Genomic DNA, 25,661 nt, shown 5'->3' on the forward strand with positions numbered 1-25,661 from the left:
ATACCTATACGTCATTTCGTTCAATAGCCACTAGATGGCACTCGCACCGCCGGAGGTGGGATTGCGCCATGATTGGCTAGTGGGGATGTCAATCAACAGGTCTGGCGGACCTGATGTCCACTGGCCTCCTGCGATAATTCCCTGGAGAGGCAGAATAGCGATCTGCCTATGTAAACAAGGCAGATCACCATTCTGACAGGAAAGAAGACAGGGATCTTGTGTTCCTGCTAAGCAGGAACATGGATATCTGTCTTCCTCCAGTCAGAGCAACCCCCACACAGTTAGTAAGCACCCCCTAGGGACACACTTAACCCTTTGATCGCCTCTGATGTTAACCCCTTCCCTGCCAGTGTCACTAGTGCATTTCTTTAAGAACCGATCACTGTAATAATGTCACTGGTCCCCAAAACTGTAAAAAAGTTTAAGTTAGATGTCCGATTTGTCCACCGCAATGTCGCAGTTCTGCTAAAAATCCCTAATCTCTGCCATTATTAGTAATAAATAAATAAATAAATAAAAATGCTATAAAATTTTACACCGTTACTAGACGCTATAACTTTTGCGCAAACTAATCAATATACACTTATAGGGATTTTTTTTACCAAAAATATGTAGCAGAATGCATATTGGCCTAAATTGATGAAAACATTTTTTTTATTGGCTGTGTTTTATAGCAGAAAGTAAAAAATATTGTTTTTTTTTTTTTTTTTCAAAATTGTCGCTATTTTTTTGTTAATAGCACAAAAAATAAAAACCGCAGAGGTGATCAAATACCACCAAAAGAAAGCTCTATTTGGGGGAAAATAAGGACATCAATTTTTGTTGGGGTACAGTGTCGCATGACCGTGCAATTTTCAGTTAAATTAATGCAGTGCTGTAACGAAAAAAAATGGCCTGGTCATTAAGGGGGTAAGACCTTCGGGTCCAGAATTAATTAAAATATACCTAAAGGCACAACTTTTTTTGTTTTAGATAGACTCGAGAGGGATTAAAATGCACATCAGTTTTTATTGCTGACTGTGCCCCTGTTAGGGATATTCACCCTTTTCGTTTCTCCTGATTACCATTTCCATTAAAAGTGAAAGTAAAAGAAAATCCTACATTTTTGGGTTGTCCCCAGAAAAGTATTAGAGGAGAAATTTTCCAATGGGGACACTAGTCCTGGTGATTTGGGGGTCCCCAAGGGATTTCCTTAATTTTCAGGGATTTCCTCTCACTTCCTGTTTTGCTATTGGACAGGATGTAAAAGGAAATATCCGCAATGGGACACAGATGGTGAAAAAAATCAGACAGGGGTTATAACCCTCTCTTACTCTATCCAAAATGAAAAAAAAAGTTTTGCCTATAGTTCTACTTCCTCGCTGATGATCGGGGGTGGGAGCGCGCCGCCAGTGGCGTGCGCTCGCCCCCCAGCTCCTCTTAGGCGAGCAACGTAGGTCTACGCCGTGTTGCCTGCCCGAGCCACCCTGCCGCAGTAAATAGGCGGCGGGTGGTCGGGAAGTTGTTAAGGAATCCAGCCAGACAAGACATAGCAGTAGAAATGTACCGCTGAGTATTCTACTATCTTACTTTATGTTGGAAAGAGCGCTTACGGATTAAACTTTCATATTTAAAAGATTAACCTCAGGAGACTTTTTTCAGTAGTTAGATTGAACCAGAGCACTCTAAAATTACCAGGAGAAGGGGCTATAAAAATAAATTTTCTTCATAGTAGTTTGAAATGATCTTCCTTATTATTTAAAGATAATCATTTCCTTGTGTTTTCTGATGATCTTGTAATGTGTACTTTACTTGTATTATGCATTATATATGCCGTAAATGACATTGGCAGTTTACGTCTGGTGCCCTTTTTTTTTTTTTTTTTAAATGTCCCAGAAGGAAATAATTAAAGATTACAAAGAACAGGAAAGGTTAAATGATGAAATATTTGCTCAGATGATATTTGTTTGGTTATGAGAAAATGTCTGGGACCTCACGGTAATAATTGTTATTTTCCTAATTTACATTTGGGAATTTTCCAAAGCTGTGATTCGGTAATGTTTTTATTTCACTACTTAGTCTACTTTGTTTGTGTTTTTTTTTTCCTTTTAGATTATCTTTAATAAAATACTGCTAGTTGTTTGCAGTGATTTCTATTTGTCCATAGCAGCGCTTATTTCAAGGACATGGAGATAGGCAAGGCTCAGAGACACAGCCCCTGAACAGAAATCAAGGGGTTTCTGAGTACTTTGGTTACTGGTCCTATGGCTTTGAAGAATTTAGGGTGTATACCTGGTTCGGTGGTAATAACACTATGGTCACTTGGGAAAGTGAAGGAAGCACAGACTAGGTATAGCAGGCCTTTTTTTCAGCGGGAACGCGGGGAACGCAGTTCCAGCACCTTCAGCACTAACTGTATGTAATGGCAAGGGGTTCAAGGTCTATTGATGCTATCTGCTGGGGGGGATCTATTGTTGCTGGAGGAGATCTACTTTTGTGGGGAGAGGAGGGGTGTGTACTGTTGCTTAGGAGGTCTATTGTTGTTGGTGGGGGGTCTACTGTTGCTGATGGGGGGGTATGTTGCTGGGAGGGATCTAGTGATGCTGGCTGCAGGAAAATCTCTTGTTAATGCAGGGGGTCTATTGTTGCTAGGGGAGGGGGTATTTTGTTGCCAGTGATATATTGTTGCTGGGGGAGGGTTTATTGTTTCTGCCTGCTAGAGATTCTATTGATGCTGGCTGCAGGGAGATCCTGCTGGCGATCTTTTGTCCAGGTGGTTCATTGTTGCTGAGGGGAGGGGGTCTATTGTTGCTGGGTGCATGTGCTCTAGTTTACTGTTTTTCTTGTTATTATTAACAAATTCCATACAAATTATGTAGTACCACAATTATTATATGGTTCTGGATTCTCTAAAAGGAGCAGTAATTGGCAGGTGGAACCAAGGAATGGTGCAGGAGGTGGGAAGGGGGCGGAGACAAGGGGTGACTCAGAAAGGGGAGTTCCTGCACCTATTGACTGAGAAAAAAAGCCCTGAGGTATAGGCTTGTTTAGCCTAAATTCGGATCAGAGCCTAATAAAAGCTGTCAATATTCTAATATGGCCTTGTGTAATCAAATGTAGTTGCGCCTATTTATGACTCAGACTTTTACAATTTTCTGCCTTTTATCTGCCACTTGCCCTTACCTTTGCCTTGTTTCTTGGCTATGCTTTTTTGTTGCCAACTCCTTCACTTTCAGCTTGCCCTGACCTTGACTCTGTTTTATGATATTGTAGTGTGTTCTAGTCCTATATGAATTGTTGGCTGCTGCCATCCAGGCAGTCCCAAGGTTTCCACTCTACAACTGTCTTTAGTGCAACATCTGGACCATCAGCAGCTTCAGATAAGACCAGACACCTTTCGAGCCTGCTCCTCAGTGAGAACCTTCTACTGCCTGTCAGTGACACAAGAGCCACCTTTCCATTGCACACTGCATGTCACTTATGCCCAGCTACCTGTATGGATATATCTGTCCTGGGCATCCATAGTTTGTTTGGAGGTTTGTTCTTGTTACTTTTGTCCCAGATGATAATAATCACAATAATATTTCTATTTTTTGGGGTCTTGTGATCTCTACTTCCCACCAGTTCACACTGTGCATTGTATTGTATGGTACAAATCTCCACTCCCAACATTGGCAAATAGGCTGTTCTGTTTGCATGGGAAGTTGCACTTTGCAAGGAAATTTGCTTCAGAGATTAGTGAAAGACTTGAAACCCTGCTGACTTCTATCATGTAATCATGTGCAAGCAAAAGTACTGTTTTTCTTTTTTTCCTTGCACGTGATTGGCTTTTCCTTGCAAAGTGAATTTTACCACATTTACTAAGGTGTAATCCCTTGCAAAAATGCAACTTTCCTTGCAAAGTCAACAGCCTGTTTTCCTTCAGTGAATCAACCCCTATGAGGTATGTACTCCAGACTTTTCTACTTCTACTACTATGCTATCTGTTTTATATGCCACAAAGTGCTGTTCATTCTATATTCCACTGTGCACACAGTGTTGTATATTTTATACTGCACATTCTTCCATTATGTAAAGTATACTGTGCTGCACATTCTACTGTGCTGCAGACTGATTTACTCTTCACATAGTTATATTTATTTGGATCTCAATACCCCGCCGCTTTATATACTGTGCTTCATGTTCTATATTTCACACAGGTTTACTTTGTACACTGAGCATTGCATTATCTACACTAATTTACTGGCTGGACTCTGTAAATTCTATACTGAACACCATTCCATGCGGAGCACTGTGCTGTATGATATATTTTGGGCATGGTATAATATGTTGCACTTTCTTTTCTTTCTGTTACACTATTTTGTACACTGTGCATTACATCCTTCTAATAAACTACAATGTACATTTTGTAATGCACATGGATCAACTTTGTACACTGTTATGTACGTTACACCCCTCTACTCTGTATATTGTACTCAGCATTTAGTCATGCACACCACTATACATTGTTTGTTACATACAGTGCCTTGGCGAAAGTATTCGGCCCCCTTGAACTTTGTGACCTTTTGCCACATTTCAGGCTTCAAACATAAAAATATAAAACTGTAATTTTTTGTGAAGAATCAACAACAAGTGGGACACAATCATGAAGTGGAACAAAATTTATTGGATATTTCAAACTTTGTTAACAAATAAAACACTGAAAAATTGGGCGTGCAAAATTATTCAGCCCCTTTACTTTCAGGGCAGCAAACTCTCTCCAGAAGTTCAGTGAGGATCTCTGAATGATCCATTGTTGACCTAAATCACTAATGAGGATAAATAGAATCCACCTGTGTGTAATCAAGTCTCCGTATAAATGCACCTGCACCGTGATAGTCTCAGAGGTCCGTTTAAAGCGCAGAGAGCATCATGGAGAACAAGGAACACACCAGGCAGGTCCGAGATACTGTTGTGGAGAAGTTTAAAGCCGGATTTGGATACAAAAAGATTTCCCAAGCTTTAAACATCCCAAGGAGCACTGTGCAAGAGATAATATTGAAATGAAGGAGTATCAGACCACTGCAAATCTACAAAGACCTGGCCGTCCCTCTAAACTTTCAGCTCATACAAGGAGAAGACTGATCAGAGATGCAGCCAAGAGGCCCATGATCACTCTGGATGAACTGCAGAGATCTACTGCTGAGGTGGGAGACTCTGTCCATAGGACAACAATCAGTCGTATACTGCACAAATCTGGCCTTTATGGAAGAGTGGCAAGAAGAAAGCCATTTCTTAAAGATATCCATAAAAAGTTCCGTTTAAAGTTTGCCACAAGCCACCTGGGAGACACACCAAACATGTGGAAGAAGGTGCTCTGGTCAGATGAAACCAAAATCAAACTTTCTGGCAACAATGCAAAACGTTATGTTTGGCGTAAAAGCAACACAGCTCATCACCCTGAACACACCATCCCCACTGTCAAACATGGTGGTGGCAGGATCATGGTTTGGGCCTGCTTTTCTTCAGCAGGGACAGGGAAGATGGTTAAAATTGATGGGAAGATGGATGGAGCCAAATACAGGTTCATTCTGGAAGAAAACCTGATGGAGTCTGCAAAAGACCTGAGACTGGGACAGAGATTTTTCTTCCAACAAGACAATGATCCAAAACATAAAGCAAAATCTACAATGGAATGGTTCACAAATAAACATATCCAGGTGTTAGAATGGCCAACTCAAAGTCCAGACCTGAATCCAATCGAGAATCTGTGGAAAGAACTGAAAACTGCTGTTCACAAATGCTCTCCATCCAACCTCACTGAGCTCGAACTGTTTTGCAAGGAGGAATGGGCAAAAATTTCAGTCTCTCGATGTGCAAAACTGATAGAGACATACCCCAAGCAACTTACAGCTGTAATCGCAGCAAAAGGGGACGCTACAAAGTATTCATTTAAGGGGGCTGAATAATTTTGCACGCCCAATTTTCAGTTTTTTATTTGTTAAAATAGTTTGAAATATCCAATAAATTTCGTTCCACTTCATGATTGTGTCCCACTTGTTGTTGATTCTTCACAAAAAAATAAAGTTTTATATCTTTATGTTTGAAGCCTGAAATGTGGCAAAAGATCGCAAAGTTCAAGGGGGCCGAATACTTTCGCAAGGCACTGTATACTATTCTGTACATCTTTTATGTAAAACTCTCCACTGTGTACACTACACAGTGTATACTTTACTGAACATTGTTCAATTATGTATACTGTGCTGTGCATTCTGTACTTTATATCAATACCCCACTGTGCTGTATATTATATTATCTACACCATGCTACTTTGCTGTATGTTCTTTATTCCATACTTCTCTATTGACCAGATATATCACATTGGTCTTTAAGGGCCTCATGCAGCGCTCTGTTTGCTTTTTTGTGTTTCTCAGCTGGTTCAAGGATTTAAGTTGGATGAGTCCTCAGCAAATGATAGGCTACGCTTCCTTAACATACATGCAGATTAACATTAGATCAACACCTGCATCTGACAAAAGGGACCATTAAAGATTTTCTGTACTGTTTATTACCTAAATATTGTATGATTTTCGTAAGTATTTGTTTACTTAAATATTAATTATAAAAAATTAGTTCTTAAAGTGATTGTAAAGCCTATAAAAATAACAAACATGTTATACTTACCTGCTCTGTTGTAGTGGATTTGGCCAGAGCATCCTGGATCCTCCTCTTCTCTTGTCCCTTTTCTGCTCTCCTGGCCCCTCCCTCCTGTTCAGTGCCCCTACAGCAAGCAGATTGGCCCGGCCCCGCACCCTCTCTCTTGATTTGCTAGCTGACTTTGATTGACAGCAGGGGCAGTCAATGGCACCGCTGCTGTGTGTCAACCAAGCAGGAGGGAGAATCGGACATCACTGGACAGAGCGGGACCTCAGGTAAGTGTTAGGGGGGTTGCTACACACAGAAGGTTTTTTTTTACCTTAATGCCTAGCATGCATTAAGATAAAAAAAAAAAACATTCTGCCTTTATAACTCCTTTAGGTCAAAACATTTTTACCTTAATGCATTCTCTGCATTGAAACATAAACATTATGTGTGCAGCATCACCCCCAGCACCTCTAATATTTACCTGAGCCCCATCTCGATCCAGGGATGTGCATGAGGAGGTTTCTCCCTCCTCCTTGGCTCCTGCTGTTGTCAATCACAGCTAGTGAGGAGGGAGCGGGGGGGGGGCAGGGGGGGGGGTTGGCAGGGCCAAGCTATTTAGGAGCATAGCAAGCTGCTTGCTATGAGGGCATTTTGAAAGAGGCAGGGGCCAGGAGCGCCGGTCGGGGACCGAAAAAGAGGAGGATCAGGGCTGCTCTGTGCAAAACCATGACAGAGAGTAGGTAAGCATAACATGTTTGTTATTAAAAACAAAAGGTTTTAATATCACTTTAAGGTCCAACACACCCCACTTCTTATTTCCCCCCTCCTATCCTTAAACACTTAACTGCCTCCCCTCACAATCCAGTGCTGTCCCAGCTGCAGCCCTGTTCTCTCCTCTTCTTGTTCTCACAGGAAACAAAGACAACAGCGGGATACATAGGCTCCTGCTGCTATCAATCATTCAATCCCTTGTAAGGAGTGAGAGGGGTGGGGCTTACTGGCACTGTGGGTGTCTATGATTCCACACAGCCCTGATTGGAAGCATGCCCACGCAGGTTCTCCCTCAGCACATGGCTTGTTGAAGGGACTTGTTGAGGAAGGAGGAGCAGAGAGCACCGGCGGGGGACTCCAAAAGAGAAGGTAAGGAACCGTTAACAATTATCAAGAACAGAAGAAAGGATCTCATATGTTTCATATCTTTGGCAGAGTGTAAGGCAGGTTTCCTACTCATTGTTACTCTGTTGTCTCTTAGTTTGTTATCCTTTCGCTGATAATGCGGGATAAGTCCCTTGTGTATATAAAAAAAGAAAAGAAAAAATAAATAAATAAAAATAAATTATTCAAGGTGGAGAGAATAATGTGTGTGTGTGTTTGTAGGGGGGGGGGGGGGTTGCGGTGGATATCAGTCTAAGTATTATCTTCTTCAACCCATGTGTAAGATAGGTGATTACATAGCTTGCTTTGTCTCCCTGCTCTCAATTTAGAGTATCCAAAAAGTTGTTACTATAGCAAGATAAATGGGTAAGTGAAAGGGTGTATAAGATCTGTGATATAGGTATATATTGACAGTGCATTTATACATGAGGCTTTATCATAGGATTGCCATGATAAGGCTGAGTGGTGGAGTATGAATTGGGCAGGTGTGTGTTCCAATGGTAATGTGGAAATTTGTATTATCAATTCATGGACTTTGGTCCAAAATTGTTGGATATTTGGACAAGTCCGCCAGAGATGTAGCAGCATGCCCCGGTCACCCAGACATCTCCAGTATATGTTGGGTATATCAGGGTTAAATTTATTGAGAACTTCAGGTGTTCGGCACCATCAGGAGATCGTTTTATAGTTGTTTTCCTGTATCGAGACATTGATCAAGCCTTTATGAGCAACAGTTCTAGATCTAGATCTTTTCCCAATTTGGTTGGGTGATATGGATTCAAAGATTAGGTTATGCACGGTGGCAATGACATGCCGTTGGGGAGTGGATTGCGAGCATAATGCTTCAAAAGAGGTTAGTTTGCGGGAGATTGAGGAGGATCAATCAATGTCACAAAGGAAGTGTCGTATTTGGAATTATGCCCAGTAAGGGAATGTTTTAGTAGTCATTTCCGCAGCTAGGGTGCTAAGGTCTAGGAGCTTACCATCTCTAAAGGATTGGTGAGCTCACATGTCTGTATGTGGCCAAATGTTGTTTAAAAAGTTTGAGGATAGGCCTGTAGGGAAGTCCAGATTGTTTCATATGGAGGCGAGTGGTCCTGGTATCGATGATATTTTACAGTTTCTGCAGACTTCTCTAAAGCTTTGTATTGATGGGTAGATAAGTGGATGTTGCGTCAGGACTCGTGGGGTGTGACGTGGCAGACCCAAGAAAGCAGGATCAGAGGGATTGGGGATAAATCATTTTCCAAACTCACCCAGTCTTTTGATTGAGAGTGAACTGACCAGTCTATGATTCTGGATATGTGGCATGCCCTATATTAATTTTTAATGTTGAGTAAACCTATGCACCGAGTGTTTTGGGTTTGATCAATTGTTCATAGCTTATTCTCAGGCACTTTCGATGCCAAAGGAAACTAACACATTGCTGTCTGTATGGTTTAAAAAAGGCCAGAGGAAGCTTGATAGGGATAGTTTGTAGTATATGAAAAAAAATTGAGGTTGAAGTATTGTAAGAGGTGCATGAAAGTCAGCCAGCCCCCAGTCTGATGTACTCACGCTCCAGTCTGTCACCAACCAAATAGACCTGTCTCTTGGTACAAAGAACAGGGGTTTAGTTGACACACATTTGCAAACGCATGTGAAAGCTGCAGAGCCACCTCACGGCACCCTGCTAAATCCCCCATCCATCCATTAGCAGCCATGTGCCTCCAGTGTGAGGACACTAAATTAGGAGTGTTAGGACTGCAGATTTAACAGGGTGCCGTGAAGTGGCTCGGCAGCTTTCACATGCGTTTGCAAATGTGTGTCAACTAAACCCCTGATCTTTGTACCAAGAGACAGGTCTATTTGGTTGGTGACAGACTGGAGGGTGAGTACATCAGACTGGGGGCTGGCTGATTTTCATGCACCTCTTACAATCCTTCAACCTCAATTTTTTTTCTTGTTATAGGGATGGAGACGCCGGGCAACACCAGCTTGGGTCTCACTTAAAGTCCCACCTAGTCCAATATGTTTAGTTTGTAGTATATATAAAAGACGGAGGAGGATGTTCATTTTTAGGATGGCAGCTTGGCAAACCAGGAAAAACAGGGTTTATCCCATTTGCGTAGGTCATCGGAAACTAGGAAGATAGTTTTTTGTGTACAGGTCTGTGAGGCTTGTCGTAAGTTGGATCCCCAGATACTGAATCACATCTGCTTTCCATTGAAAAGGAAAGTTATGTTGGTATTGGGCAATTTCTTCTGGTGGGAGAGAAATGCTGAGTGCATGGGATTTGGCAAAGTTAATTTTAAAGTTGAAAAGGCGATGGAACACGTCGAAGTCTTCAAGTAGCAATGGTATGGAGGTATGGGGATTTCTTAAGAAGAGTAGAAGATCGTCCACAAAGGCTGCTATTTTAAATGTCCGGTCCGCAATAGTGATGCCTTTTATGTCAGGATTGGTTCTTAAGTGATGAAGAAGTGGCCCTAGAGTCAGGATAAATAGCAGGGGTGACAGTGGGCAGCCCTGTCTAGTGCCGTTGTGTATGGAGAAGGCGTCTGACAGGTGGCCGTTCACTCTTACCTTTGCAGAGGGTGATGTGTATAGGGACATAATATAATTGTACATACGGTCCTTGATTCCGATATGTTGGAGAACAACACCCGTGTAATCCCATGCCAGCCTGTCAAATGCCTTCTCCGCATCCAAAGACAAGAAAAAGCCTCCCTGCCTTGATGAAGTTAGCCACTGGTGTATATTCAATGCCCTAATGGTGTTGTCTCTGGCTTCTCTGCCCGGATGTCCCATTTTTTGGCACTGAGGGATCTAATTGCTTTTGGTCTCTGGACTGAATTTAAAAGAAGTTCCTAACAGAGACCTGCCCCCTCCTTCTTCCTCCTCCTCAATGAAGAAAGGCCTGGCCATTGATTACACTACTTGTAACACAATCTGTGAATGGGGGAGAGAACCTTGTATCAGGTCATAGTACGTGCCGTGTAATTAGTGCACAGGTTTTTTTCAGTGGAGGAAGAGGGGGCACGTGCCTGTTGGGAGTTTCTTCTATTGAGTTCCACCTGGAGACCCAAAGCTTTTAACTCTCTTGGTGCTAGTACGGGACATTCAGCACCAGGAACAGGACCCATCATCAATGCACATTTTTTTTTACAGGATACAGCAGCCTGATATGGGCCATACTTCATTAAATAAGTTAGGTCACTAAAGCTGGAAGGAATAAATATTTTTTAGCTTAACTTCAGCTTTAAATGTACTAAATTATCCTTATAATACTTAACAGTGCTCATCTTTATAGCATGGAAATCTGATCACTACTTGAAGTGTACTGTCCATACATCCTACATGATTTAGCTATGTTTCCTTCCTTCCACAGTTTCACATACAGTTTGTGCGTAATGCCCTTTTAGCACAGAGATCAATGACTCTGTTTTCATCCTGTTGACCACATGGTTGTCTGAAAGCAAGGCAGCTAAAACATCTGTCATTGTGACATACGAAACATTTAGGAAAGTCTATTACTTTCAGATGTAATTTTGTGTTTGGGTGCTCATAAACTTTTAAAATAAAATAAATACATGTAAAATGGTTGGCCATTTTGAAATATGTATTTAAAAGTTATTATTTAACATAATATTCTAAAAATCACTGCATGGTGTGTTTGCAGCAGAATAAAATATTCTGCTGTATAAGGAGTTAAAAATTATACCAATATTTCACAAAGAAAAGTGTTTTTTAGACAAAAAGTTAATGACTCATTTAGGGCCGGTTGCAAATGAGGAATATTTAAAGGAGCCAAAACCCTTTCATAATAAAGTCTGCTGTTGACTGATGTCACAGAGCTAGTCCAAGCTCTGCAGGGATCCTGACAATAATGTTGGGATCTGGCTAGATGCCTGATTGGCAGCTGGCTCAGCCTGTCAGAGCTCTGCTGAGAGCCTGAGCCAGACTCTCCTGCCCCTTCCACAACCAATCACTCTAGTGAATGCTGGAGGTGCAGAGAGCACTGAAGACAGAGAAATGAACAATCAGCGGTCTTTGATTACTCAGTTCTTGGTGTAGAGGCAGCAGGGGACAGCTTTAGAATCGGATCAATGCTGCAGCCATCTAGGTGAATATAAATATCTCCTGCTAAAACAGTATTCAGTTGGTTTGATTTTCTTATCCATTTATATGGCAATGACAGGCCTCATCCAGAATTTGCTCAGAGTAACTGCCAACCAAACAGCTACATTTTCTTAAATTTCTAAGTATAATTTAGTATAATTGAGTGATACTGCTTCATCAGGGCAGGTGGTCGTCCCCATGGGAGACCTAGACACATTAAAGTGGTTGTAAACCCTTACATATGCCCACTGAAGTGACAAGCCTCAGATAATACAGAGATGAAACACGTCCTACTACATATTTTGTACCTGTTTATCTGCAGCACCCTCTCCTCTACAGCTGTAGAGAAAATAAAGACTATTTCCGAGCCTCAGAAGGCAGAGGGGCCAGAGAGCTGGCATCACACACTGCACAACATAGAGCTCTAAGCTGAGCAGAATCAAAATCTAAATCCTGAGAGGAGGGAATGGACACACCCCCTCTACACAATGTCATAGAGAAACATGCACATCTGGGGCTGTCAATCACCTTTTCTTTACTGGACGGGTGGGTGGGGCCATTCCCCCAGATTCTGTGGTGTCATCATGACCTGAGAAGTGACTCATATAGATAGCAGAAGGAAGAGAGAGGAGACAGAAATCTCACTAGGTGGTATGGAATTAGGCAGATACACAATATAGTGGGATATGTTTTGTTGATTCTTATTTCAGAGGTTTACAACCATTTTAAACAATGTCAGGGGAAAATACCCTGCTACAGCCTATCCAAAGCTAAATAGGCAGATTTGGCAATGAAACTTCTTTACAGCAGTTTGACTAAAAGTGGTGTCAAGCTTCTTCCCAGCTAAATGTGAAAACCCTGATATGATTAAAAATGTAGTTGTCATAACTTAATCCCAGACTTTAAATACAATAACACAAGATGTTCCCAAGGGGTTAGACTACAATAATAATCATGCTCTGCTTGAATTACTTTATGGTTGTAACAGCCAGAAGCTGCAGCATAATTCCGTCATGGCTGCAAAGGTCCCATGTGACTTGAGCATCTGAATTGGTCATGTAAGTGATTTATTATTTGATTAACATATATATTCCAGTTATAATTGCAGCTCAAGTAGATAAAATTATTACCAATGTCAACCAAGCAAATTTTAGCTGTCTTATTTTTAGCATTGGTTATATATTTACAACTAACACCTGACTGCCCAGCGGATTTCCGCATTTTCCGTATGAGAAAAGTACAGTTTATATATCTTTATAATGCTTTCCAGTTCCCTTATTTCCTCTGCTGTACTGCCTGTTTTAAATGCAGTTGCCTTCATTATGCAAGTTAAAGGAAACTATTGGACCCAACCTGATATTTATTTTTTGCCCGAGTAGTTTTGTTTTGTATTTTTATGTTTATGTTTGTTCAAGTGAACAGATAAAAATCATAAATGCCATGCATGATGTAAAACCAAATTTTAAATCTATTTAAACTTCAAAGCTGTGAAAAGCAAATTCTAGTTACATGATGCCGTTAGAATTAGCTGTGTTTAATGTATTTCTGTTTTCTCAAATTGCTTTGATCATCCTTTAATCTTTGATAGTTTCTAACAGATGAAATCCAGATGAAAAAAAAAGACTTTATAGAGTTTGCCAGTCTTTCTATTTTGCATAACCCCTTATTGATTTAGAATTAATTTCTTCTTCGTTAGCTACATCTGAAAATTTGAAAGGGCAGTTTTCTTTTAACCTAATAACTACCTTATGGGCACTCTCTTTATAAAAACTGGTATTAGAAATGTGAAGCCCTAACATATTCATGATTAAAAATTAATCAGCAATCCAAGGATAATGGATAGTTTCTGACTAATGTGCCTGCTTGTAATTCGTTTTCTTTGGCAGGTCTAAAGGACCCATGAACCCTGATAAATGACAAATAACAAATCAAGAGGGAATTAGTTGAATTTATAAAGTAGTCTTCTTTTTTTTTTTGCTGACTGAGGAATTACTATGAAATCATGTACCGAACAAAATTATAAACGCAACACTTGTTTTTGCCCCCATTTTTCATTAGCTGAATTTAAAAATCTAAGAAAACCAGGATTCGTCTGTGAAGAAAACACCTCTCCAAAGTGGCAGATGCCATCGAATGTGAGCATTTTCCCACTCAAGTCGGTTACGATGACGAACTGCAGTCAGGTTGAGACCCCGATGAGGACGACAAGCATGCAGATGAGCTTCCCTGAGATGGTTTCTGACAGTTTGTGCAGACATTCCTTGGTTATGCAGACCGATTGTTGCTGCAGCTGTCCGGATAGCTGGTCTCAGACGGTCTTGGTGGTGAAGATGCTGGATGTAGAGGTCTTGGGCTGGTGTGGTTACATGTGGTCTGCAGTTGTGAGGCTGGTTGGATGTACTGCCAAATTCTCTGAAACACCTTTGGAGACGGCTTATGGTAGAGAAATAAACATTCAATTCACGGGCAACAGCTCTGGTGGACATTCCTGCAGTCAGCATGCCAATTGCACGCTCCCTCAAAACTTGAGACATCTGTGGCATTGTGCTGTGTGATAAAACTGCACATATTAGAGTGGCCTTTTATTGGGGCCAGCCTAAGGCACACCTGTGCAATATTCATGCTGTCTAATCAGCATCTTGATATGCCATACTGTGAGGTGGATAGATTATCTTGGCAAAGGAGAAGTGCTCACTAACACAGATTTAGACATATTTGTGAACAATATCTGAGAGAAGTAGGCCTTTTGTTGTACATAGAAAAAGTCTTAGATCTTTGAGTTCAGCTCATGAAAAATGGGGGCAAAAACAAAAGTGTTGCATTTATAATTTTGTTCAGTGGTAGTTATATTCCAAATTTCCATAATCAATAAACATTTTTTGTATATAGCAGGTGTTAATATGTTTCCTGGTTTCAAGTATGGTTGCTGTAACACAGAAAATATGGAGCTCATAAAAGCACAATGACCTTGAGAAAATAAGAGCTAAGCCCCTTTAAGACCAGGTCTTTTCTGGAAATTTTTGTATACAAGTTTAAATTAGTATTTTTTGCTAGAAAATTACTTAGAACCCCCAAACATTATATATTATTTTTTAGCAGAGACCCTAGAGAATAAAATGGCAATGATTGCAATATTTTATTTCACCCTGTATTTTTACAAACGCAATTCTTTTGGAAAAAATAAAATTCTTTTTGTATAATGTGAAGGATGATGTTACATGGGAGATCCCTCCAATCATGCTGTCTAGTGTGGATATGGGAATCAATAGATTTGAGAGATTTGACAGAAATCTACAGGTATATAGTTAGATTTGCACAGAAGACAATGCAGAGGAACGATGGGCAGCTGATGCAAAAGTGAAAGCATGTAGATAGAGGCTTGAAAAGATCAGCAGTGCTGGGACCAAATAGGATGAACAGAACCTAACAGTATTTTATGAAATGGGATTTTTTGTGGGTTAGCTGTGCTTTCCTATGGACTTTCCATATGAACTTATACTATCCCATGGTCTTGGTGCAGTTTCAGAAAGCGCACCAGAGGTGCAGCATGCAGGAGTTTTGGAGCGCATTCTGAAACTAAACCAAAACTTAAGGTCCTCATGGAAGTCTATAGGAAAGCACAGCTAACCTGCACAAAAACTGCAGGTTGGCTGCGCTTTAGCAAAAGAGCAGTGGGGCAGTGTGAAGCCGCTATTAGGGTTTAGATTTTCTTTGTATACTGTATGCAGGTTTGAATAACACAAATCATCAAAAAAAAAAAAAATAGTCTAGAATAATGAGAACAGGAGTCTTTCATGCCTCTGCAGTCAGCAGAGTTGTGGTCGAATAAATGCAGATCATGACTATGCTTGCAAATGTACAAGTAATGGTTGCTTCAAAGTCCAACTGTTGACTTCATGCTGCCTCACTCCAAGGCCCCCCTTCCCCCTTGAGGTCCCTCCACCGATGGTGTTTTATGCTTTATGTTCTTTTTATTTTCTTTTTTTTATTTTTCTGATGTTATTAGGCCGGTCACAAGTACTTCCTCGTATGCCTTGTTTTTTGTGGCTGGAGGTCATGGTTGATGCAGCAAACACTGTTGATGTGATTACATCAACACTGCTTTCTGCATCAGTACCCAGTGAGTGCAAGGCACCTATGCTCAGGGGGTGGGCTTCTGATACCCTGCACTTACAGTTTTTTCCTTAGATTTCTGGGTCAAGTGACACTGGGCATAGCCGAAAAGAGGTACTGTGGGGGACAGCTTTAAAATGAAGGTGTGTGTTGCAGCCTTAGCTTTTTTTTTTATTTAAACACTGGGCAACATTTAAAAGCAAAAAAAAAATAAAATATGCAAGGTAATATTTAAAGTGGTTTTAAACCCTTACATACTGTTTATCCAGTGAACCGACTGATGTCAGGTGATACACAAAGATGAAACAAATCCTCCTACTTAATTTGTACCTATTTACCCAAATCCTCTCTTCTCTATGTCCATTCAAAGTCCAGCATTAATAAAACTTGTCTAAGAGTTAAAAAAAAAAAAAGGAGGTGAAGAGCTAAAATGCACTCTGCAGAGCTCATTGAGGAGAGCTCTGACAGCTGATTGGAAGCAAGGGACACACCCCAATTCACAAAGCACACAGGAACAGTACTAAGGCTGTTAATCAGCTGGATCTCTCTCCCCATCACCTTTTTTCTCTTGCTGTCAGGAAAACTTGTCAGAAGTGATTCACGCTGATAGCAGAGGAATGTTATCAGCAGACAGAAATGACACTTAGTGCTCTTAATTGAGACAAGTACACTCTATAGAGGGATATGCTTTGTTCATATTTTGTGTCTGAGGTTTACAACCACTTTAAGGCTGGCCATACACGGGAACCAGCTGAGATTCGAACCATTAATGGGCAGGATGAATGTACCAAGTTGATCAATCGATCAATTTGGGTAGAACCAGCATGCCAGATTCTTTTGCAATTTTTGCTAGCGGCTGCTATAACTGCTAGCAATAACCACTGTCCTCTCAGCTTCCTCCACCCCCTCACCCCACCAACCCGAGCTGGAAGCAGGCAACTGCTCAGCAGGAGGGATTCTCCTGTCAGCACTGTCGGTGTTGATGGAGGAATTATGTGAATTTCTCTCTTGCAACTATAAGCATTTACAGCAGGGACCAGGTAATCGGATTTACATTGAGTAGGCACTGAAGGGTTAAATTACGCTCATTGTTTTGGACGGTGATTTTATTATGATACTATTGTTATGCATTTTTAACATTTGGCAGAAAATATTTGGCTACCCCTATACTATGACTAATGATTGTCTCTGCCAAGCAGTTATTTTGCATGTATCTGTAAATATTGGCCTCAATGTACTAGCTTTTCTTATTTGGATTGCAGTTTGAGCATTAACACTGGTATTGTATTCCTGTCTATCCAAGGCAGGAACATATACTGTTTTGTCTATTTTGGTTCTCTTGGGTCACTTTTATCACTTACAGTATATGGAAGATAATGTAATTGAATATTATACATTATTTATATGTCAGCAGCTAGTAAATACAGCTACTGCATACATGTACAGGTAAAGAAAAATGCCTCATGCAGCAGAATTGTTGATATATGTATCTGTATTTTCCAGCTACTTGTAAATCAATTAGTCTTAGAGAGGACTACTCACTATTTAATGATGCATTTTTGCTGAAATTTCAAATTGTATAAGCACTGATTGCTGTTCCATTTTTACTCCAATTCCACTCACTGTGGAATTGGCTGAAAATTGATGCACAATAAATATTTATTTCTTAAGTTATAGCATTAAAATTCCTGCACTCTCTTGCTTAAGCTTGTCATGGCTTTTGCTTTCAAAGAACTATAGATTTTGATTGGATCAGTAGTTATATAATTTGGGTTATGGCCTTCTGGCCATATGGATAATTAATTCTGCTGGGGGAATTATAAAACAAATATGGGTTGCAGAATGAATACAATATATTTACTGCAAGCTATATCAGTTTAGGTATACAATAATGTTTAGCAATTTTGTGTTTAAAGCAATCATAAAGTGACTCATTGTCTCAGTGGTCACTTTTGTGTACTATAGTGACATAGGGTCAAGTAATTGAACCATGGAATGTGGCAGGGGACACAGATATCTGACACTCCTAGAAGTGTTGAATGCCAAAGACATTGACAGATGCTGCATCACTAGATTGGAGTGGAATCAGAACACACAAGTCAAAGGATAGGTGATTATACATTTTATTCTTTTGCAAGGCATCTTTATTCTCAGAATTTTGTTCCCTGACAGGGTAGCTTTAACAAACAATAAAACTAAACTCCAGGCACACAGCAGACTACACAATTGAAATACATATATGGCCACTGTTTTACCTGCCAGAGGATTTTTAATCCTCTTCTGTCATTCTTGTAATCCAAGCGTCCTGGCCATAAAATCAGTCAGCTCTTCAACCTCCAGTGCAGCAACACAGCTTGACCATTGGATAATTGGATAACGAATAGGTAGCAGTGCACTTCTGCTCAATAAAATCTGCATACTATACTGTATACCCATCTGTATGTTAAAGTGGTTGTAGAGGTAGGAGGTTTTTTTATCCTAATGTATTCTTTGCATTAAGAAAAAAAAAAAAAAAAAAACCTCAGCCCCCCCCCCCCCCTAATTACCTGAGGTCCATCTAGATCTAGCAATGTTGCACGAGACTTCGCTGTCCCGGCCTCCCCTCCTCATTAGCTAAGACAGCAGCGCAGCACCATTGGCTCCACTTGCTGTCAATCAAAGTCAGTGAGTTAATAAGGAGAGAGAGGGGGTGGGGCCTGGCTGTGGCTCCATGTCTGAATGGACACAGGGAGCTGTGGCTTGGCTCAGGTGCCCCCATAGTAAGCTGCTCGCTATAGGGGCACTCAACATGAGGGAGAGGCCAGGAGCACTGAAGAGGAACCCAAGAAGAGGAGGATTTGGGCTGCTCTGTGCAAAACCACTGCACAGAGCAGGTAAGTATGACGTGTTTGTTATTTTTAACGAACAAAATACAACACTTTAGTATCACTTTACCTTACAGCATATGTTCACTGCAGCAGGCCAAATTGACTTCCAGTGATGGCACTACCCCTCTCTCTCTCTGTTTGGGGACTTTAAGGATTCTAATGTCAAGATACATTTAAGTAATTACATTCTTGCTTTAATAAAATCATAACTGCATTACTTATTAGAAATGTCTGTTTTTAATTCAGTTTTTAAAAATATATTTTATTTGGATTGCTTCATAAACTGAACATATCAAATCACAAGTCCACCAAGTTCAAGAATTCACAGCATGAGTCATGAACGTTCCCTCGATCCAATAATTGTAACTAACAGTCAAGATGACAATTGGATGGTATTCTTGTGTTTGAAAACGAAAGACAAATGCACAACACTAATACAGGGTATGTAAACTCAAATGTTTTCTGTTTGTAAAAAAAAAAAAAAATACACAGTCGTTTGGTTTTGTTTATTTATCTTTGGTAAGTAATGCTGGCTGAACCTTCAAGCTCCCCTATCCGCAGATGACTTTGGAAGTGTTTATTGGAAATAATGCACAAACCAGAGATTGTGCAATAACTTGTTGTGAAAGGGATACATGAGCTTGGCTGTTTTCTGAGCTCGGAATTCATCTCTAGAAACTCCTCATAGCTGCGTAATGTTCTCTCTTTTCACGGAAATCATTATCTGCACGCGCAAGCAGTGCCTGGTAACACACCCAAGACTATCTCAGTACAATGTCATTATTAAGAGGTAGATGTAAAACTGTGCTTAATCTAATTCTTACTTTTCTCCAAAAAAGGAAGACATAGATGAGCCAATCTCATCTGGGAGATCTGCCCATCCTAAAATTCGTCTTGCTACAACGCATAGCATTACAACTGTCACTTTCAATTGCACCGCATTTTGCTTGGGGCATACACAATGAAAAAGAGCTGGAAAATGTAATAATCACAATCAAGGTTTCCATAAAATTTCTTCTTTTTTCCTAACAAAGGAGTAGAGACTGTTTACTAAGGGAATTAATGTTCATTATGCAAAGTTCATGCTTACTGTGCAAAGTGGGTATTAGCAAATAAGGTGTACAAGGGAAAAGAAAAAAAGATGGATATTTTCTAGCACCTGTTCAAGGTGAACACTGCTTCACCCCTGAAAGTGAATTAAATGCCCTGTTCCATAGTGGTGATAAAATTAGTGTAGTGTCTCAGGTGACCTGGTGCATAGTTCACGTCAGTGGTCAAGCCAGTACTAAAGATTACTTCAGGGATGGATGGTAATGAATAATCATGTATCACTGAACAGTGATAAGCAATCCTTTTGGTTTACTGGACATTCACTGGACACTTTAAAAAAAACCCACAAACTCTGAACATAACAACTGAAACCTATTGAAGTCTATGGGAGCTGAATCTCTCAAAGCCATTTTGCAAGCTTTTATTAGAACAAAGCTTAGGTAGCTGAGCACGGACAGGGAGGCATGGATCAATGAGAAAAAAAGAAAAAGAAAGTCTTGTGCCAGGGAGCATGTCTTTTTATAAGGCTTAAAGGGCCGTAATAAAAATATGCTTAAAGGGAGAGGTAGGTAGGATTCATGGTGTAGATAGGATTATTTAATATGTTTAAAGGAGAAGTACAGCCAAAGCTCCTGGCTGTACTTCTCCTATGAATCACAGGACTGCAGTTTGTTTTTCTTCTGTGACCCATTTTCAGCACACAGCGGTCTGAAGTCCGCTGTCTTCTGACATCACAGAGCCGATCCAGGCTTGGGCAAGATCACGACCATGGAGTCAGGAACCGCCTGCATGCCTGGAACAGCACCCGGCTTAGACTCTCAGCAACCTGCTGAGTCCCTGACCCAGCCGCCCCCCGCCCCCTCCACAGCCCAGCGCTCCAGTGAGTGAGGAGGGGGCAGAGCAGAGAGCTGTTGACCCTCCGCTTGGGGGGCTGTGAGAAGTGAGCATTTTGTAGTATTAGATCGCTCAGTTCTCAGTGTAGAGGCGGCAGGGGACAGATGCAGCATCGGACCAATGCTGCATACAGCTAGGTATGTATAAATGTGCAATAACCCTGAACAATCTAAAATCAGAGGTCCTCTTCCTTTCTTTTCTTACTTGAAATGGGAATGAATAGTGTTGCTATGATAAAAGATCATGGTGCAGTTGAAAATACACCCCTTTGTTTGTTTGTTGGTGTTTTCCCCTTTGTGTCATATATGAGTTTTTCTTGTATTAGGGGAGATATGTAATGTTTCCCTTTACTCGTTTTCTTGGTGTTCTATTACTAAAAATCAATAAAAAAGAAAAAAATGATGTAAACCTGCATAAGAGAGGGTGCACCAGTAGAATGTACTCCAGCAAAAGTGACAATTTAAAAAAAAAAAAAAAAAAGACGCTACATTACAATTTCAGTTCTTTGTCTTTTTTGTTTGTAAACAACAGCCAGTGATGTCATTGACCATATAAGATCATGACCATTTTTGGTCAATGACATCAGCCAGGTATCCAAGTGCTGCTGTTTACATTCCAGCAACATAGGGGACCTGTCATTTTTAATGGGGGTCTTTAAGGAGATAATCATTGTGTGGTCAGGGCATTGTTCATCATAATTGGCGATGTGGCTGATAGTAGATTTACATTGTGGGCATTTGTTTTAATAAAATTGTTTTTCAATAGTGTGTGTTTTATATACTATTTGCATTTTCTTGTGACTGAGTAACAATGGCATGCACCTTGTACTTATCCACAGACAGATATTTGGGGCCCCTTGTTTTAAAGGGGCATTCAGATTCTATTAAGCTGGAGGTACGTTCCCCATGTTGAGTGCATGTGGCCTGATATGGCTTGGTGGGGGGTGGCTCTATAAGGATCTGGTATGGGTTTTTAGGGGGAGCCCTCAAAATTTATACCAGACCCTTATCAAAGGGTCTGATATAGATTTTAGGGAGAATTGAGCCATTTATGCTGGATCCTTATTTAGGCATGCGGCTTGGCTGGCCAGGAAAGGGGGGCAGTGAGCACTGTTCTCTCTACTCCTTCACCATACAAAGCCATGAGCTCCCAACATAGCAAGGCACCTTGTCCCACAATGTGGAGGGGAAAAAAGGTCCCATCCCATTCCATATCCCTGGCCAGGTGGATGTGAAGGCATGTATTTGGGAACTTATCGGAATCTGTAAGCCCCTTTTAGAATAAGGGGGTCCCCAGGTATCTCCTCCTTCCCCCACATGAATGAGTACAGGGTACAAAATATCCCTTGTTACACATTTACAATAAAATATGTGAATAGTAAACAAATAACATTGAGTTATAAAAAAAAATATTTTATTAAAAAACAAACATACAAGAAAAACATGTCTCACAAAGTAAATCCAACATCAGTCATGTCATTCAGCAATCTAGGTCCATCTTCAATCAAGATGATTGACTCCCAATTGAGCCATGCCACAACAATCCTTTTGTAATTGACAGTTTCCTGGCTTGCTGCCGAATGTCAGCAAATTGGCCGAGGATTTTGGCTGATGTAATTGATTTGCTACATGTGACGATGACCATAATACCTGCTGCCTTGTTTACTATTTGAAACAAGCTGATGGGCAGTGTGAGGCTGTCATCATTATAGTGATACTGCCACTAAATGGATGACTTCAGGCTGTAGCAGCTAGAGGTTAGGGCAGGTGGACAAACCGGCTAAATCTCCCCTTTAGTTCACCTGTTTATCAAACTGTTTATCAAACTGAGAACAGCTTGGGTTTGGGTCAAACTCATTGTCCTGACTACACTAAACTAAAGGGCCATACACACTATAAGATTTTCTGAAGACTTTTTCCTTCAGATTTACCTTTTCTATGTAGTGCAAGGGCCTGCCAGATTGCATACAAATTGAAAGTGTTCAGGTTTGACCTCATATTATCTGTTTTTGGTAAATCTAAAGGAGAAAGTCTTCAGAAAATCTTATAGTGTGTATGGCCCATAAGGTAGTTAACAAGCATGCTGTGAGTTATTTGAAACATGTCTACCATCCATTTTGCTGTACCTTGCATCCTTGTTCAATAAAGCCTTTCATTGTGAGCTATTGCCTGGTGTGCGGCCATTTCTCTTGTATCCTGTCTGCGGTGGCAATCCGAGGTCCTGCACCCAAGGCTGGCTGTGAAGTTCCAAACTGTCTGAGCAGTGTATATCTCTTTCTCTGTGTCTACACTAAACTAAGACTGGGTTTCTGTGAGTTACTGAACTTTTACACCATTGCTGTCCCCGTGCACACACATACACGCATGGATATAACAATGATAATGTATAATAATATTCTTCTACAACTTGTGCTGGATATCAGGATTGCATGCTATATGACGCTAATAGTGTTGATTCAGAGATCTCTTTAAATCATCACATAGATAATTACCTGTATAAACTGTCTTTTTCCAAATATTGTTTTAAGATAGGCCTACAGTAGCAGAGATACAATTGTGTAATACGTTGGACTAAGGAAAGGAAAAAGGACGACTTATTTGAATTGCAACCTTCGTTCTGGCAAGTTTCTATTAAGTTCCATTCTGACTGTTGCTTACTTTTTCCCTCAGACCTACTGCTGTCAAACAGCTGCGTGCCATTCTCGGACTCCACACCAGAGAGTTTGGGTTTTCAGACCCTGCTGCTAGATGAAGAGAGGGGTCGGCTATTTCTCGGAGCAAAAGATTACATCTATATGCTCAACCTGGTTGATTTAAACAAAAATATCAGAAAGGTCAGTGTGTTTAAAATAACTTTGTTTTGATGAATGCCTTTTCAAACAATTTTTTCATGGTGCGCTTACTTTCTAACGCTTTCAGTAGATGGTTAGTTGTGTTCAATTTACTTTTTATAGACAGAATGATAGATTATATTCCTACTAGATGTAAATATAGATTTGCTGTAGTATACACTTTATTCTAAATGACCTAGTACCACTTGTACCAAGCAGTCCTGGATTATGGCAATATGACAACAATGAAGAGGATGAATATAGTAACAACAATCCTGTAGATAATAAATGATGCCTTCAGTTTTCCTGCCTTCTTGTTTCTGTCTCACTGGGAACTCCCATGCTTCCTCTTCCTGCTCCTCTTGACTAATGCTTCCCCCCTGGTTCTACTTCTCATCTGCCCCATTTAACTTATTAATTAATAGATATGTGCATACGTTGGTGCATCAATTGTGTGTACACAACCAAATATTATCCTCCCTGTAGTTATCATGAGCTTTTTATGCCAACAGAAACCTGTGCATAAGCTTCAGAGAACATTCACTGAATTGACAACAAATATGATTTGATATTGACTATAAGCTCCAACTAGAATACTTACATAGGATACTATGCTATGGAACGTAAGCTCCAGTGTCTAAATGCATGTTGGCTAGGCCACGGCGTGTCTGAAAAAGATTGCAGGTTTTTTTTTTGTTTTGTTTTTTTAAGTGGTTATAAAGGCAGAAGGTTTTTTACCATACTGCATTCTATGCAGTAAGGTAAAAATAAACCTTTTGCATGCAGCTTCCCCCACAGCCCCCTCTAAATACATACCTAAACTTGATCCGGCGATTTTCACGAGAGCTGAGGCTCCCTCAGCTATCTCGTTTCTCATTGGCTCAGATACAACAGCAGGAGCCATTGGCTCCCACTGCTGTCAATCAAAGCCAATGACAAGAGAGTGGGGGGCGGGCCAGAGCTCTGCTCGGTGTGTCTTATGGACACACAGAGCAGGGATCAGGAGTGAGCATGCCTGAGTGCCCCCATAGCAAGCTGCTTGCGATGGTGCACCTGGTGGGAGGTGGGGGGGAGGTGCCCAGAGCACCAGCAGGGGACCCGAAAAGTGGAGGATCGTGGCTGCTCTTTGCAAAACCAATGCACAGAGCAGGTAAGTTTAACATGTTTGTTTTAAAACAAAAAAAAACCCTTTAGCCTGGGTTCACGCTACTGCGATGTGGGAACCAGCATGATTCTAGTGCAGGTTCCTGCATTGTATCTTCCCCTGGAGCAGTTCAAACTGCCCTCTACGAATCACTGCGGTTGTCAATACAAAGTTAATGACACCCCCCAGATCAGTTTGCTGATCGCAGTGCGAACTGTGTATTCAGACAGGAATCGGATAGCATGGGTGTTCACATAGGTGTTCCAGTGCTAAGCAAAAAGGTTGCTGCAGAATTTTCATGCAAATGGAATGCGAGTTCAGCCATACAAACTGCATGGCTGAATTTACATCGCACAGACATTGCATGTGATCGGCACAGCAATGCGGTGCGAATCACAAGCGATGTCTGTGTTCGCAATAGTGTGAACCCAGGCTTAATATTACTTTAATGGTAAAATGTTGACACACACCACACATTTCTAAGTGCACTTTATCCAAACAGAAGGCACAAAAGCAGCATTTTTTGGATGTTCAATGGGCACTGCGCCAAATGCATTGAACATTAGTGTATGATCCGCTAATTTCAGCCATCATGACAGCTGTGCATGTGTAGAACCATGTGCTCATGCAGGCCAAGGGCATTTATGCCTGCATTTGATATTTTTCTTTAGTAAATTGTCTGTAATGAATCCAAGCTCTACAATACTAACTCTTCTCAAGCTAAAATTGTAACTATACCTGCCAATGCCAACTACTACAAATTAAATTACAGCATTAATATAACTAAAACTAATGCAGTGTTATGAAAATCTACCACAAATAATATTATGGAATATAACAGTACAAATACGCTTAACAAACTCTTCGGTGAACATATACAGTATAAGGCCTCTTGCATACTTCA

At 40.7% G+C, this 25,661-nt stretch overlaps 1 protein-coding gene across 1 annotated transcript in view; it reads left to right on the plus strand.

Annotated features, from left to right (window-relative positions):
* SEMA3D (semaphorin 3D) overlaps positions 1 to 25,661 on the plus strand; it is a 274,174-nt gene that overhangs the window by 99,153 nt on the left and 149,360 nt on the right. Inside the window, exon 3 of the mRNA XM_082254711.1 lies at positions 23,453 to 23,616. Within this exon, the coding sequence (XP_082110837.1) occupies positions 23,453 to 23,616 (164 nt within the window). The remainder of the gene's footprint in view (positions 1 to 23,452; positions 23,617 to 25,661) is intronic.

This window comes from Pelophylax lessonae (genome assembly GCF_965119305.1).
Source record: "Pelophylax lessonae genome assembly, chromosome: 4".
Lineage (NCBI taxonomy): Eukaryota > Metazoa > Chordata > Amphibia > Anura > Ranidae > Pelophylax > Pelophylax lessonae.